Source organism: Paramisgurnus dabryanus, chromosome 19 (assembly GCF_030506205.2).
Source record: "Paramisgurnus dabryanus chromosome 19, PD_genome_1.1, whole genome shotgun sequence".
NCBI lineage: Eukaryota > Metazoa > Chordata > Actinopteri > Cypriniformes > Cobitidae > Paramisgurnus > Paramisgurnus dabryanus.
Window position 1 is genome coordinate 9,756,173 of NC_133355.1, and position 15,639 is coordinate 9,771,811.

Consider the following 15,639-nt stretch of genomic DNA (forward strand, 5'->3'; position numbering starts at 1 on the left):
AGGACAAACAGGCAAGTTTCAGCGAAGACACAAGATGTGCTCCATCACAAAGCTATGTTTACGGAGAAAAATGCACGACTGTCAGTGGTTATAATCCGTAATCTGCTCGATATGTAGTTGTGTTGTCAGCGGTTTATCGGAGTTTGGTCGCAACCTGCGCGCGTTGGACTTAGTAAGTGACAGGTAAGTTTTTGCTTTGGTGAAACTTTCTGGGGAGCGCTTGGTTAGTGACACTGCATTGCGTATAAGAGGTCACGGTTCAAAACCTCTCGTGGTTTCGATATCAACGCATGAAGCTAGAGCAACATATCAAGTGCTTGACAAGTGCTGCGTCTCTCAAAGTGGGTTGCCAGATCCCTCCCACGTTAAAAATACTGTGGTGTACCTCAGGATTTTCTATAGGAAATGTCTACATACTGTTGTGTTTTTAAACCGAAGTAAATATAAAAGTATACTACAGTATTTGATACAATTTATCAATACTAAAGTATAAAATGTAGTATTATTTATAGGTTCAGTTTTCCAGACAGGGTATAAATTCGATTAATCCAGTTTTTACAATCATACCTTACAAAAAACTACTGGTGTGCATCTTGAGACAAAACAATGGCACTGAAAAATTTGAGGCCTATTGCATTAACTGTAGTCTTAAATCTAATAATGTACTTAATCCTATATCTAATATTAGGCATTCTGTATAAACGACACTATACTACATTCAATGGTGCATTATAATAGTATACATATTATATATGTATATAAACATTGTATGTATGTATAATATAATGTGCTATGTTTATTATTATACATTGTACTATTTGTCAATTGGTAGATCATTGCCAGTTGACAGGGCAAAGGTTGTGGGTTCGAATCCCAGGCAATCCCTGTAATGATAAAGATGTATTCATTGAATGGACTGTGGAATTAAGCGCCTTTCGTTTACATAAATGTAAATGTAGTGCTGTTGTATGGATTGGCCAAAGTATTTCCTTTTATTTGGAGGACAGTTCAAAGTTCAAGAGGGCTTTAGATGATAATTGATCATCAATGATTGTTTTCTCCAACACAGACTAAATGTTGACAGTGGCAGGCAGACTGTATGTAAAACATTCATTTCTAAGCTTTTGATCTGAACCCCTGTTTTCATCCTGGAGCAAAGCGTCTGTTTTAATTTACATATTACAGGTCACAACCGATTTGCTACTGTATCTAATTATAAAGCGAGTCTTTTATGTAGTTGTATGAAATCTAGTTGCACTTCATGGGACCGTTGTGCAGAATTCCCATTCCAGCAATTATAGGGGAGGATAATCCAATCCTTTTAGAAAATGTGACGTTTCCTTGAAATCTGTCACACATCAAACCACCAAATATAATTTAGGGGCATATTTTCAGAGAATTTGCAGTTTCTGAGTACTTCTGGCCTGTTTGACGCAGGGGCACAGATGTTGTATGAATGTGCACAAGCGGGCAGTATTTGCCAGTCTCTGCGCTTTCTCTAGAACACAATAGTTTATATTCATTAGATTGTGTGGCTATTGTCAAACAGAGATTTTTATGTTTTGTGTCTTTGCCTGTTTAGGGCTTTGACAGTTATGACGATTAATTGTCTGTCTTCTTGCTTTTACATTTAATTTTCATAAATGTTTTGTTTGTTCATTGTTGTTATTATTTAAATTAAATCTTTATCTTTACTAATTATTTAATGAAAATATATTTCAAAAACTAAAAATTTTTCATAAGAAAAAAACAATAAAATGTCTGGAAAAAAATGCTACTAAAATAAACTGACTATATAAGAACATGCCAGTAGTCATATTAGTACGGGACCACATGTACAGACCACAACAACAGCATCATTTACTTCCCTAAATTTGGAATTGCTGTTTTGGAAATGTATTTGCCAGTTCATACTGCGCATCAATGTTTTGCAGCATTTCTTTAAATGCTGTTTTTTCCACTGTATTGAATGGCGTTACACTGTCAGTTAAGAAGTGCCATCTGACACTATCTCGTTTATACAGGCGCTGCAGCTCCCCCTTGTGTTTTTTAGAGAGATGTGCAATCATTGCGGTGATCTGAAATCATTTCGATGAGGTCAAACAATCACGATAAGACGATTATTTAATCATTGTGACAGCCCTACTGTGAAGGCAGTGTTGTCTGACAATTGTCATAACCAGTGAACACTTCTAAACCTTTCTGTCTTTTATCCTCCGTCAGCTTCTCAGACATGGACCCTAAAGAAGTATTCGGAGCATTGCAGACAGCATGTTCAGATGTGATCTCAGCTCTTAATGGATCCCCCAATTCTTCACTTGGTGACCATGCTGATCGTCTGTTGGGGTTGATGAGGCAGATTCAGGAACACGGCCATGCCGTCAAACCCTTGGTCACTGGCTTTACTGCTGTATATCACCATTTTGACTTGGATGCCAATACACCCGGCAATGGATATCGGTCCTTAGTCAAGGTTACTGCTTATGTTTTATAAGAGCCTTTTATGTTAGCATTTGATGGGTTGCATGCTAATTACGCCAAGTCAAAAAGATATTTTAATTTTATCTGAAATTCTCATGGTTATTATTATATAAAGTTTAGTTTAGTAATACAGTATTAAGTGCCTATAAGTGCTCTTGCCACTTTTTCTGTATAATAAAAGTGAATGCTGTCACTGGTTTGGTCCCCCTTTAAAAGGTCCTTTATATGCACCTATATGTACCTTTCAGGTACCCATTGGGAACAGACGTGTTCTTTTTGAAAGGGTACTGCCCCAGTGACAGCTTTTGTACCTTTTTTCCGAAAAGGGTTGCCAGAATATTATCAAATTGATCTTTTCAGCTGTTTCACATGATATAGAAAGTCATAAGGGTTTGGAACGACATAAGGGTGAATAAAAACTGACTGTTCCTTCTTGTTCCTGTGTTTCTCATCCTGTAGGTGGTACATTCCTGCACCCTCCACATCATCCAGAAAGCCCGTTATATTGCTTCAAACTGCAACGGGCCATTTTTCCGAATGGAGCATAACGTAGCAGAAATAGAAGCGTACTGTAGTGCCCTGTGTCAGCTGCGGGCGTTGCTTTACCTGGCACAGGTATTACTAAATGACAATGCCCACGGGCAGCTCTATTCACATGAGAAAGGTGGGCTGAGTGAGAAGTTTGTTCAAGAATACATCTCCATGCACAAGGCTTGTTTCTACGGCCGCTGCTTGGGCTTCCAGGTAAGATGATTTTGTCACATTTCGGTACTAAGAACCAACCATACATAATCATAGTGCGGTACTATTTATTTCAGAAACATACAGTCAGCATCTGTTTCTTTCTCCCAAGTTTTCCCCTTCTCTAAGGCCTTTTCTGCAGACCGTGGTCATCAGTATGGTGTCATTGGGTGAGAACTACAAGAAACAGCAGACCGGAGTAGGTCAGTGTAATGGATTAGCATTGGGAAACTGGGTCAGATTCCACACATATTTTTAGGATTTGATGATTCATACTTTAAAGTAACTTATCAGTTGATGGGTTCCATTGGAATTGAACCCCTAACCTTTGCTAACACAATGATATATAAGTTGAGCTACATGAACCGGATAGGTCAAATTCTGTCTACTTACTACACAGGCATAGCTGCTCTCTCTCTATTCACATCTGGCAAATATTTGATGAACCCTGATTTGAGAGGGGCGGAGTTCGAACGCATCACTCAAAATTTAGACATGCAGTTTTGGAAAACCTTTTGGAATCTTACTGAGACAGAGCTATTATCAGTAAGTATAGTACAAGCATATGTCTGATTTTACATCATTAAAGGACAAGTTCGGTATTTTACACTTAAAGCCCTGTTTTCAGATTGTTTATGATGAAATAGAACGGTTTTGACTGAAATTTCGACATATGCGGCTGCCCCGAGATTTTTCAGGTGTTTGTTGTTTCACCTCCCACCTCTATAATGGGTTGATAGGTGCACTGGAACAATCCTTCCTAAAATCCATTAAACTTTCGTTTACAAAGACATGAAACTCACCGAGTGGTCAGGGGTGTTCACTGATATGCTCACACAAAAATCGCTGCAAAAGACGCATTCCAACGGGTTTTATCGTAGTTTATGCCAACTCCATTGACTTGTATTAGATGTGCTGTGAGGTACGGTATTACTCCGCGCCGGGAACTTTGTTTCTATTCTTGCTATTGGCAATGGCGGATTAGCGCTACCACCTGGGCTGGAGTGTTTATTATTCAAGCTCTCAGCGGAAGAATTTACGGGTGTGAGGCGTTTGGAAAAATAGGTCCACAAGTTAACAACGAATGCTAAAACAGCTGTTGGAAAGCATCTTTTGCAGCGATTTTTGTGTGAGCATATCAGTGAACACCCCTGACCACTCGGTGAGTTTCATGTCTTTGTAAACGAAAGTTTAATGCATTTTAGAAAGGATTGTTCCAGTGCACCTATAAACCCATTGTAGAGGTGGGAGGTGAAAAACAAACACCCGAAAATTCTCGGGGCAGCCGCATATGTCGAAATTTCAGTCAAAACCGTTCTATTTCATCATAAACAATCTGAAAACAGGGCTTTAAGTGTAAAATACCGAACTTGTCCTTTAAAAAGAGCTAAAATTTAACTTACATTTAAGTTATTCACTAATAATAAACTTAGCGTGTCCCAGTTAAGTAACAACACAAGGCATTTTGGTGTGATGGACATGTGTGTATGTGTGAGATGTATATGACTTGACAAAGATTTGTTGTGAACTTATTTTCTTTAAAACAGTATCTGTCACTGTACGTTGATGTATAGGTGCCAACTTAACAGCTCCAAAAAGCACATCCATCATACTATAGATATAGATACATAGATATGTCATTGACCGCTCCATATGTAGACGTGTCCGCTATTTTGGAGCGGCCCAGTTGCAGACGTCACTCACAGTTTTCCAGGATACCACTACATTGCACAGCTTCTGCTTTGTAAACCCTGTAAAGATTTATATTCCCAAATATATTTATACAGATAGGTTCCAACCTAGTTCCCAATTAAATCTAGATTAGTGACCCTAGCAAAAATATCAACTACATACTCATAAATAAAATAATCTTACCTTAATATTGACAGCAAATTAACAAAACCATGGTTTCAAATTTAACCCACAGAAAAAGCAATCCGCATCACCAGTTTTAAAGTAAATACCACAGACTTGGCAACACTGGGTAAGGAATCGCACTGGACCGTCCAATATGGCGGAAGACTTTTGTATAGTGGCACATAGAAACAGACACTATTCATATGACTCCAGACCTACTGGTTTTGGTCTCTAGCTGTGACCACCAATGAGATTTAAAATTCTGTACTTGTCAATATTTTTTAATTTAGTGCTCCTGGGTGTGTTTTGATTTCCATTTCGCTAAATAGCCTCATAATATTAAGACTTTTTTCATGTTTAAGTGCTATAATTGGGTCCACTGTGCTTCTATCAATCTAAAACTGTGAAAAAAACTATAACTTAGTTTTGAGAAAACCATTCTCTGCAAGCATGTGAAAAAATAGGTCATTGTGATGTCAGAAGGGGATAATACCGCCTCTTAATCTGCACTATCCAACCACGGCACTGCCATTTAGTGCAGAGATCAGCTCATTTGCATTTTAAAGGACAAACCCAAAAACGTATATTTTTGCTCATATCTACAAAGTGTCAATTTTAACATGCTATAATAAATTATCTATATGGTATTTTGAGCTAAAACTTCACATACGTACACTGGGGACACCAAATATTTATTTGACACCTTTAAAAAAGTCTTGTGAAATGGCCCCTTTAAGCATCTTCTCACAAATACCATAAAACAATGTTTTGCTTCAGAAGACATTTATTAACTCTATGATTAATTTTATGAAGGATGTTTGTTTTTGGAGCTTGAATATTTTGCAATATTTGTTTAGCTAAAGAAAGGAGGTCATATACATCTGAGATAGCATTATAAATTATGAGAGATTTTTCATATTCAGGTGTAAAAATTCTTTAAATGATGATCTTGTTTCTTTTTCCTCTTTTCTGTAAAGGGTTTAAGCAGAATTGCTTCCAGTGTGGTGCAGGTGAATCTCACATTTACTGTGCCAGCTGAAACTTTGAGTTTGCCCCTCGCCTCTGACCCTAGTCTTTCAGTCTCTGTGTCCCCCCCAGTTGCACATTGGGGCCCGGGGCCAGTTAACATGCGCTTGGTCTCACACACACTCCGCCAGGGACAGGTGTGTTTTATTGAACAGAAATTAGCCATCTTATTGCTCGTATAGATGTTTCCAAAGCAGTCAAGTTCAATTTGTTTTCATTAACGTCCGAACATCCACCACTTAAATTTCCTCCATGTTTGATATTTTTCCTTAGGACAATGCAGAACTGTTGGCATTTTCTCGACCTCAGGGGCCTCAGTTATCTCTACCTTTAGCTTTCAATCGTGAGACAGCTCCTCTCTCTCCATACCTGGTCATACACTTCCATGGAGGAGGCTTTGTTGCACAAACTTCAAAATCACATGAGGTGTACCTGATATTTACTTAGTTTTATTACCTGACCACTGTGCTCAAATCATCTCAACTCATTTTATCGTGAATATTACATTTTTTCATTCGCTTAACTTGTTTGTTGTTTTTGTCTTTGTTGTAGAATTACCTGAAGAACTGGTCAAAGGATCTGAATGTGCCTATTCTTTCAGTGGATTACTCTTTGGCTCCAGAAGCCCCGTTCCCCCGTGCTCTAGAGGAGTGTTTTTACGCCTACTGCTGGGCTTTGAAGAACTGCCACTTGTTAGGTTCGTATAGCACACCCTTCAAATAAAAACAGATACAGGCTGTGTCCGAAATAGCTCCTTATACCCTTAAAGGGACACTCCACTTTTTTTGAAAATGTGCTCATTTTCCAGCTCCCCTAGAGTTAAACATTTGATTTTTACCATTTTGGAATTCATTCAGCTGATCTCCGGGTGTGGCGCTAGCACTTTTAGCATAGCTTAGCATAATCCATTGAATCTGATTAGACCATTAGCATTGCGCTTATACAGTACCATGGCTGCAGGAGGCGCAATTATATTACGCAGTGCCCGAAAGTAGTCCCCTGCTATTGAAAATTATATTATTAAGGCGCTATTATACTATTTCAGGTGCTGCGTAATATCATTGCGCCTCCTGCAGCCATGTTACGGCAGCAAAGTCCTTGATTATTACGCCAGAATGAGAGTATAGTTCCTTACCATACTGTATCTGCCTAGAAAATCGCAACTCTTAATTTTCCGTCAGTCTTAAAACATGATGTAACCACAGAAGAGTCAAGTTTTAAATAGGAAAAATATCGAAACTCTTTGGTTATTTTTAGCGTGATGCTAATGGTCTAATCAGATTCAATGGATTATGCTAAGCTATGCTAAAAGTGGTACCCCAGACCCGGAGATCAGCTGAATGGATTCCAAAATGATAAAAATCTAATGTTTAACTCTAGGGGAGCTGGAAAATTAGCATATTTAAAAAAAAAGCGAGGTGTCCCTTTAAAAAGTGCACTTGTAGTGTTCAATTCCATAATTCGCAGCAATAATGAGTGTACAACTAATGTTCACTCAATGGCTTGCCGCTACTTCTTCAAACTTGATTCATGATTCACTTTAAATAGCACCAGCAGGACAGGTTAGCATTATGTTTATTTGTTTCTGTAATACATTAAAGCTATATAGTTTTTATAATAATTTAAAGTCTATATTAGATTTTAGGAACCAATGAAATGATGCCAGTATCAGCTAATGCAAACAAAAGTTAAGTTAAACTAAAAATCCAGTTTACAACCTAATCACATCTTTAATGTCAGACTTTTAAGTCTCGATCTTGCTGCACAGGCTCGACTGCAGAACGAGTGTGTTTGGTGGGGGACAGCGCAGGTGGCAACCTGTGTATAACCGTCTCTATGAAGGCCATGTCTCACGGCGTGCGCGTACCCGATGGGATAGTGGCTGCGTACCCAGCGACTCTACTAACAATAGATGCATCACCGTCCAGGCTGCTCACTTTAATTGACCCTTTGCTACCTCTCAGTGTGCTTTCCAAGTGCATCGATGCATATGCTGGTGAGATGTTTTTATTATTTTTAAGTACAAAAGTTAAATGCACATTATGGTTCTCTACTGGAAATGCTTTATTTTACATTCTACACTATTCTATGTTTATAGAAAGATCTTTGTTTAACTTGAAAACTTCTCGATATCTTATAAGGCCCCACCATCATATTTTTCATGTGTCTATCTCTCTCGCAGGCATAGGTAGTCGGTCAATACAGCCAGCACAGCAGTTGGACACCCTGGCTGCTTTGGGACAGGATACAGTACAGTTGCTTAATACCTTCACCCAAAGCGCAAACAACTGGTTTCAGTCTTTAATAGATCAGAAAGCATCAACATCTTCCACCACATCATCCAATGGGATTCCAGCATCTGCTTCACGCACCGGAGACCGGCCAGAGGAATCCAGAGAATATCCAGAAAATTTTGAACCACTCCGGTCTAGATGTCTGGTGGATATGCAGACACCTTGCACACCAATAATGAAGAACCCATTTGTGTCCCCTTTACTTTCACCAGACAACCTTCTCAAGGGGCTTCCACCTGTACATATAGTGGTAAGATGATTATGCCTTTCAAAATCTGTAGCTGATGAAACTGTCGGTTTAATTGTTTGTTTGTTCATCTTAGGCCTCTGCTTTGGATGCTCTGTTAGATGATTCGGTGATGTTTGCCAAAAAGCTAAGGAACATAAACCAGCCGGTGACACTCACTGTGGTTGATGACCTTCCCCATGGCTTCTTGAGTCTAGTTCATCTTTCCAAAGATACCCAGGATGCATCTGACATATGTGTGAAACTAATCCGAGAAGTTTTACAAAAGGAACTACCTGCTGCTCAAAGGCAACCAGGTCTTAATTAGACCATTCGGTTATAGCAATACATTGGAAAGATCAGGGTCCAATGAACAACTATAAATGAAACTTGTTTTGACAAATAAATCAAAAATACTTAAAGAAACAGAAAAAAATAAGTTGTTAGCACACATTAAATAGTGTAGGAGCTCGAAACTACACTAAATCCATCAAACTGAACTCTTGAAAAAAGCATGCACTTGCACTTGTTAAATACTTTCACCAAAGTATTGCATTTATGTTTTGTTACATACATTCTGTTGAAATGTATTGAAACATGCAGCTTTGCATTAGTGAGTGACTAAAAGCTATTCATAATGACCATTCACTGTAACTGACCAAACTGAATGTCTTAAGCTTCCACCAACATTTCACCATCGTGCCTCTACTTAAGCAATAAAATCGATTTAGACTACAACACCAAAGCAAATGCATTAACACCAAAGCAAACGCTATTGTTGGCTTTTGTGTACAGTATGTCATAGGTTGTTTTTAATGTTTTTTAACTGTTAAGTTGAAATAAAAAATTATTTGGGTTCAGCTGTAGGTAGCGTATGATTGATTTATAATTTTAGATGTTTGCAAGTGATATTTGTGTGCTGCCTTTGTGTTTAACACTTTACCTCACGACTTTTTTAACAAGACTTGGGAGATGCACCAGAAACTTGTGCTAAATGTTTGTTTCTTTTTTGCTTCAGCATGGACAAAAAACATTTAAACTGACTGTTTACTAGTTCTTATTACTATGAAGTACATTTAACATTTAGGTCTTAAAAACATGACCTTATTAAAATAAGAAAAAGTTGATGTGTGTTTTTTGTCACATTGCTTCAAAGATATTCTATATTTTGTTTTTCAGAATTGACATATGCAATAATAAATAATATTTTGCCGTTATTAAAGCTTATTGGTCTGTCATTTCAATTGGAGTTAAGGTTTGAATTTTGATGCATGATATATACTTTGATATAAAACCAACGGTTTTAGACCAAACATAACAAACAGCTATTAAAAATTATTGTGGGTTTTTTGGTGTTTATTAAGACGGCCTTTTTAAAGAGATGCATTGTTTAATTAATATAGTTATACATCAATATTTCATTTCCTGTTATTGAAATAAATGAATTTCCCTTTATGAATAAAATACATTAGAAATGTTTATAGTTTAAGTTTAATAGTTATAACCAACCGTTTTTATTAGTAACATATTAAGTTATATGGTTATAACTGTTATAATCTTGTTAATAACTAAATAATTAATTTCATTTTAAGGAAGCATGCAATTTCACAAAAACTAAAAAAGGTTTTGACAGAAATGTCATGGTGTCCTTGTTTATATTTATAAATTAACGTTGAAGTTAGTGGTACTGGCTGTTGAACCCTTGTTGAACCCCATCCGACCTTCACAGTCAAAATGACCTTCACGATAATAGTCCGTGTTTTACCTCACAACTCATAAAGGCTGTTGGTAAAGTATCGTCAGCCTTAAAATAGTGTACATTAATTAAATAAATAGAAGGAAAAAAATATAGAGCTAGTTGAAATTTTAGGAAAATACGAATTTTCTCTCTGGAGGCCGCCTCTGTTTTAGGCAGTGATTGACAGATAAACAGGCCAATAGTCATTGGGTTTTCTTCTTCGACCGAATGCGTCACTGAAACTAGGAGGGGCATAGGGGACACACGTGCTTTTGCAACCGGGAGAATCGACCTCTGAGAAGCTCAACGTGAGTTGTCATTGATTCAATATCATTGAGCTTTTCCCTCAAAAACTCAAAATATATTTTAGGGAAATCTCAGCGAATAATATAATTATTTGTCAGATTTAAACGGCATTTATATAACTTGCCACTAGGTAGTGTGTCTCCCGATTAACTAACAAACGCATGTGCCATTTAGCTTTCAAGCTAACGTAATTTCTTATAAGAATAATATGGGTTGTTTATTAAACGAAGTGGTAGTACCATTAGTATGAAATCCAGTTTGTTAACATTTATATAAAAGACATTTAAATACTTTATTACGCTTGCTGTTCATTCTCTGTTTTTGTTAATCTGTTATGTTTTAGAATGGGCAATGTGTTGGCTTCCAGTTCCCCCAGCCCCCCGGCACCGGGATCAGCCGGACCGAGTTTGGTGTCGGTACCACCAGGATTCACAATGCCAACCGTCGCACCAGTCTCTGTCACCGGTGGCCAGAACACAGAACCTCTCCTTCAAAACCCCGGAGCATTTGAGGAGTGCCATCGCAAATGTAAAGGTAAGAGATCATTGCTTATATTCAGTGGTGGTGGAGCTTTTGTATACACCTGACCTGACTCAATATGATCAAATTAAAGCAAAATAGTCATATCTGTATATTTGTTTACACATTTACACTGAAAAACAGCAATGGAAACCATTATTGAGAATTCTTTTATAAGAGGTATTCCATTGGTTTTAGTAAAAACCGTAATGGTGTCTGTGATCTCTACTGGAATAGCTCCCAAAACTAACCACCACAAGGAAAATGTGTAATGGTTTTAATGGTAAACCAATATACATATTGATATTTGTAAACTATTTACAATTTGTATATGTACATTTTTTTCAGAGTGAATTAACGGGAGCTAAAAATTTGGACCTTTTTGTAAAGTTTAATGGTTTTATTTTTATGATGTTTTAAGCTCACTTGGTTCTTCATGTTTGTCTTGTCTGTCCCTCAGAGGTTTTTCCCATGCAGATGGAGGGTGTTCGACTAACACTTAACAAAGGATTAAGCAACAATTTTCAGGTTAGTGTTCACAGGTAAAGTGGATCTATCCTTCAACTGTATTGCAAACTGTGCTAGTAGTTTGTTGTGTCTTACTACACCAGCTCATCCTCTGGCAGATTTGTTGTAGATATCCTAAACTGCATTTCTTGTTTTACCCAACAGGTGAACCACACAGTGTTGTTAAGTACAGTGGGAGATTCTAGTTACAGATTCGGAGCTACTTATGTTGGGACCAAGCAAATGGGTCCTGCCGAGGTAAACTTCATATTCAAGTGAAAGCTTTTTTTAAGCTTCCATTTGGCAATTTTATCCAACATTTGCACACAATGAGTTGAATAGTTGTTTAGGATTAATTGTAATGCAAACTGCAGGCCTTGTGCATCTATATTCCCACAAACTGTTGGGTTGAGATTCAAAGCACAAAGTCTTCTCTAGCATGTTAATTAGGGATGCGAAGATTCTCGGATTCGCTCAGTGCATCGGTTTAAAAACAGCATCGGATACAAATGAGCATTTGCATCGCGATGCATCGTTTCTAACATGTTTTGCCTCAGTAAAAACATTGGTGTGTGATTATAATTATTACATAAAGCAATATTTCTTTTTCTAAAGTACACATGTACTTTGTGTTTTGCATGTAAACATAACTATCATATGAACGCATTTCATTACATTTAGATTTGTCCTGCAGATACCTCAACAGATGTTGAGAGAGTTTTACATGTCATACTTTGTATTTATATAATGTCAGGCCTTTCCCGTCATGGTTGGTGACATGGACAGCACGGGCAGTCTAAATGCGCAGATTATCCATCAGGTCACAGACAAAGTGCGCTCTAAACTTGCCTTTCAGGTCTGTATGTGTAAAATTCTAGGTTTTGTTTAATTATTATGATGATATGAATGCATTGTTGGACTTATTATAATGCTTTACTCCATCAGACTCAACAGCAGAAGTTTGTTAACTGGCAAGGAGATGCTGAGTACAAAGGGGAGAATTTCACGGCTGCAGTCACTTTTGGCAACCCAGATGTGCTGGTGGGCTCCGGTAATTGTCTCCCGTTTTACTGTGTATTTGTGTATTTGTGCTATAGATTGTCCTCATCTGTGTTGTTATTTAATTATGCCTTTTTAATGTTTAATCTTATTTTTTCTCTCTTAGGAATTGTTGTAGCTCATTATCTTCAGTCTATCACTCCATCATTGGCATTAGGTGGAGAGCTGGTGTATCACCGCAGACCGGGAGAGGAAGGCACGGTCATGTCTCTTGCTGGCAGATATACAGGTACACACATACAAGTGCATTTAAATGACTTGTAGAGATGATGTGTTGTGCAAACAAAACTTCATGCTGTGACAGTCATCTTCATACTGACACCTGGTGGTGTAAATGTAATTTCATGCAAAAGCATTTTTCAACATTCCCATTGCTGAAATGCACATTTTATCACTAATTTATAATGTATAGTGCTGATATAATCTGTTAAAGAAAAACGAAGCTATTGAAATTTGTCTCCTATTTCATATCTTGATATCAGGTAGCAACTTTATAGCCACACTGACACTAGGAGGTGATGGAGGTCATGGATCATATTATCACAAAGCCAATGACCAGGTAGATATCTTGACCATTAAAATAATGTTTTTGAATTTTTTTACTTCTATTTTTTTAATGCAACAAATGTTTATGTTTTGATATTAGTTGCAGGTTGGTGTGGAGTTTGAAGCAAGCGCCCGTATGCAGGACACCAGTGTGTCATTTGGGTACCAGCTCGATGTCCCCAAAGCCAATCTGGTCTTTAAAGGTTGGTTGCACACATATAATAATTATGCATATATTGGACACATGCAGCTTTTTAGAATTATTGGACAAATATTGCTAAATAAGCAAAATTGTAAACTTGGCATGCATTTGTCTTATTAGACGTGTATGCACAAATTGCATTTGTTTGTTATCTTTTTCTCTAGGTTCATTAGACAGTAACTGGGTTGTAGGAGCCACTCTTGAAAAGAAGTTGCAGCCCCTGCCACTATCGCTTGCCCTCTGTGCTTTCCTTAACCATAGAAAAAACAGCTTCAAGTGTGGATTTGGTATTTCACTTGGATAATCTGACATCTTTCTGTACTAAGAAAGCTTTGGTTATTTCTACAGTTTACAAACCAGTGAGGTGACTGGTTCTACGGTAAAGACTAAACATCCATGCATTTTCATCCATATCCATGTTGCCTTTGAGGCAAAATGAAAGTGAACCAAAAAATTTAGCTTGTTTCATGTATAAGCAGATTTTAACCTTATTTCTGTAATATACATAAAAACATAATCCTAGTAAAATACGGTAAAAGCAAATGATAAACAAATGCAATCGAAAATGAAAAATGTAAGTATCATGATGTTGTGTTATTTTTCCATTTATTTGTTTGTTGATTTTTTTATAATTTATTATTTACATTTAAGGTATTTAGCAGAGCTCTTTATCTGGGTTTTGTGTTTGTGTAGTTTTCTCTTGGCAATATTCAGGGGTTTCAGTCTTTTTAAATGTATTGCTGAAATATATGTGCTTGTATAGTCACATATACAAATAAATAAAATTGTATATGATGTCTGTATTACATTTTATATTTTCTTCTGTGATCTTCTGTATGGTTTTATGTTTAGCAGACATCAGGTCTTTGAATATGCAGATAACTGTTGTGATGAAAAAGGCAAAGTCCAGATGGACCCTCATTAATTCCTGACTCATCAATCAATCATTCCCTGTCATAACATGAACTGTGCGGTTAATACGTGTGAATCGGCATGCACACATAGACACGAACACAAAATCTTGATATGTTCAACATAATCAAAATAACTAAATTATTGTTACACTTATTGTTATTTACTTTCTTTTTTATCTGTATTACTCCAATGGGGAATTCTGTTTTCCTAAAGTCGGATAGGAAATGGATATTTGTTTTAAAAATTATTGTTTGACAACATCAAGTATATACATCAAGTATAGTCTGGTATTTAGAAATTCTTGATAGTTCGGTGATATTATTAATTAATACATGCTTACTATAGTTACACACGGTAGTGCATGCTTTTTGTTATTACTGTAGCAAACAAATAAATATTGTTTCACATTTTTTTTTAAATTAGGTGTTTGAATTTAACTTTGTATGTAATTTACCTTTTGCCTTAAATTAAGTTTAATCAAATTTATTGAAAGTCATTTTAAATGTTTACTGCATTTGAACTTTTTTTGATGTTTTGAGCTGCTGTAACTTAAAGGTGCCATAAAATATTTTTTTACCTAGGTAACTTTGTCTTTACATAGGCATAAAAGAAAAATAAGATTTCTGTACATGATACTGACATATTATTAGCCTCAAAAATGTTTCATAATTTTTATGTAAACCTTGTGCGTGCAAAAGACTGCTGGAAAACAGACCAATCTCAACATAACATAACTGTGATGTAACAGTCGAGATGTACACCCCAACATGTTTACTAATGTGAGCTACTGGCATGAGCCAATCAGAGCAGAGCTCAACATTATTATTCATGACCCTTCTAAATAGAGCAAAAATAAACCATTTCATTCAAAGTACAAATCTGAGGGTTTTTAATGGACATGTAAAAATGTTTGTGGAAAATTTTTGCTCTTAATAAAGTAAAAACCAAATTCCATAATGTAAATATCAGAGAACAATTTATTATTTCAATGCATTTTTTTGGCACCTTTATTAAACATGTCTAAAATGTATGATTAAAGGAATATTTCATCCAAAAATGAAAACTGTCATAATTTACTCACCCTCAAGTTTTTTTTAAACCTGTATGAAGTTTTTAGAAAAACTTCTCTGGGTCAAAAAAATATAAATAAAGTATAAACAATCCAGGGTGCTTTTTAAAAAAGGGCCAATAATAGCAGTAAGAAAATAGAAACTAATTTTTT

General features: G+C 36.5%; 2 protein-coding genes across 3 annotated transcripts; both read left to right on the plus strand.

Moving 5' to 3' along the window:
- lipea (lipase, hormone-sensitive a) lies at positions 1 to 9,854 on the plus strand. Of its 2 annotated transcripts, none has more exons than XM_065288107.2 (11): positions 1 to 183; positions 2,224 to 2,473; positions 2,941 to 3,225; positions 3,335 to 3,425; positions 3,623 to 3,768; positions 6,057 to 6,242; positions 6,379 to 6,531; positions 6,658 to 6,802; positions 7,874 to 8,101; positions 8,288 to 8,649; positions 8,723 to 9,854. In XM_065288107.2, exons 2-11 carry the CDS (start codon positions 2,234 to 2,236, stop codon positions 8,951 to 8,953), a joined length of 2,067 nt encoding a protein of 688 aa, XP_065144179.1. In that variant the 5' UTR covers positions 1 to 183; positions 2,224 to 2,233; the 3' UTR covers positions 8,954 to 9,854. The 2 variants fall into 2 exon arrangements, with proteins under 2 accessions (XP_065144179.1, XP_065144188.1); XM_065288116.2 differs by having other exon boundaries at positions 1 to 172.
- A 729-nt stretch (positions 9,855 to 10,583) lies between these two features.
- On the plus strand, positions 10,584 to 14,828 carry tomm40l (translocase of outer mitochondrial membrane 40 homolog, like). The gene is made up of 10 exons (XM_065288130.1): positions 10,584 to 10,671; positions 11,013 to 11,203; positions 11,649 to 11,716; positions 11,861 to 11,953; positions 12,450 to 12,551; positions 12,641 to 12,746; positions 12,861 to 12,983; positions 13,237 to 13,313; positions 13,401 to 13,503; positions 13,667 to 14,828. The coding sequence occupies exons 2-10, from the start codon at positions 11,014 to 11,016 to the stop codon at positions 13,804 to 13,806; spliced, it is 1,002 nt and encodes a 333-aa protein (XP_065144202.1). The 5' UTR covers positions 10,584 to 10,671; position 11,013; the 3' UTR covers positions 13,807 to 14,828.
- Positions 14,829 to 15,639: the final 811 nt, after the last annotated feature.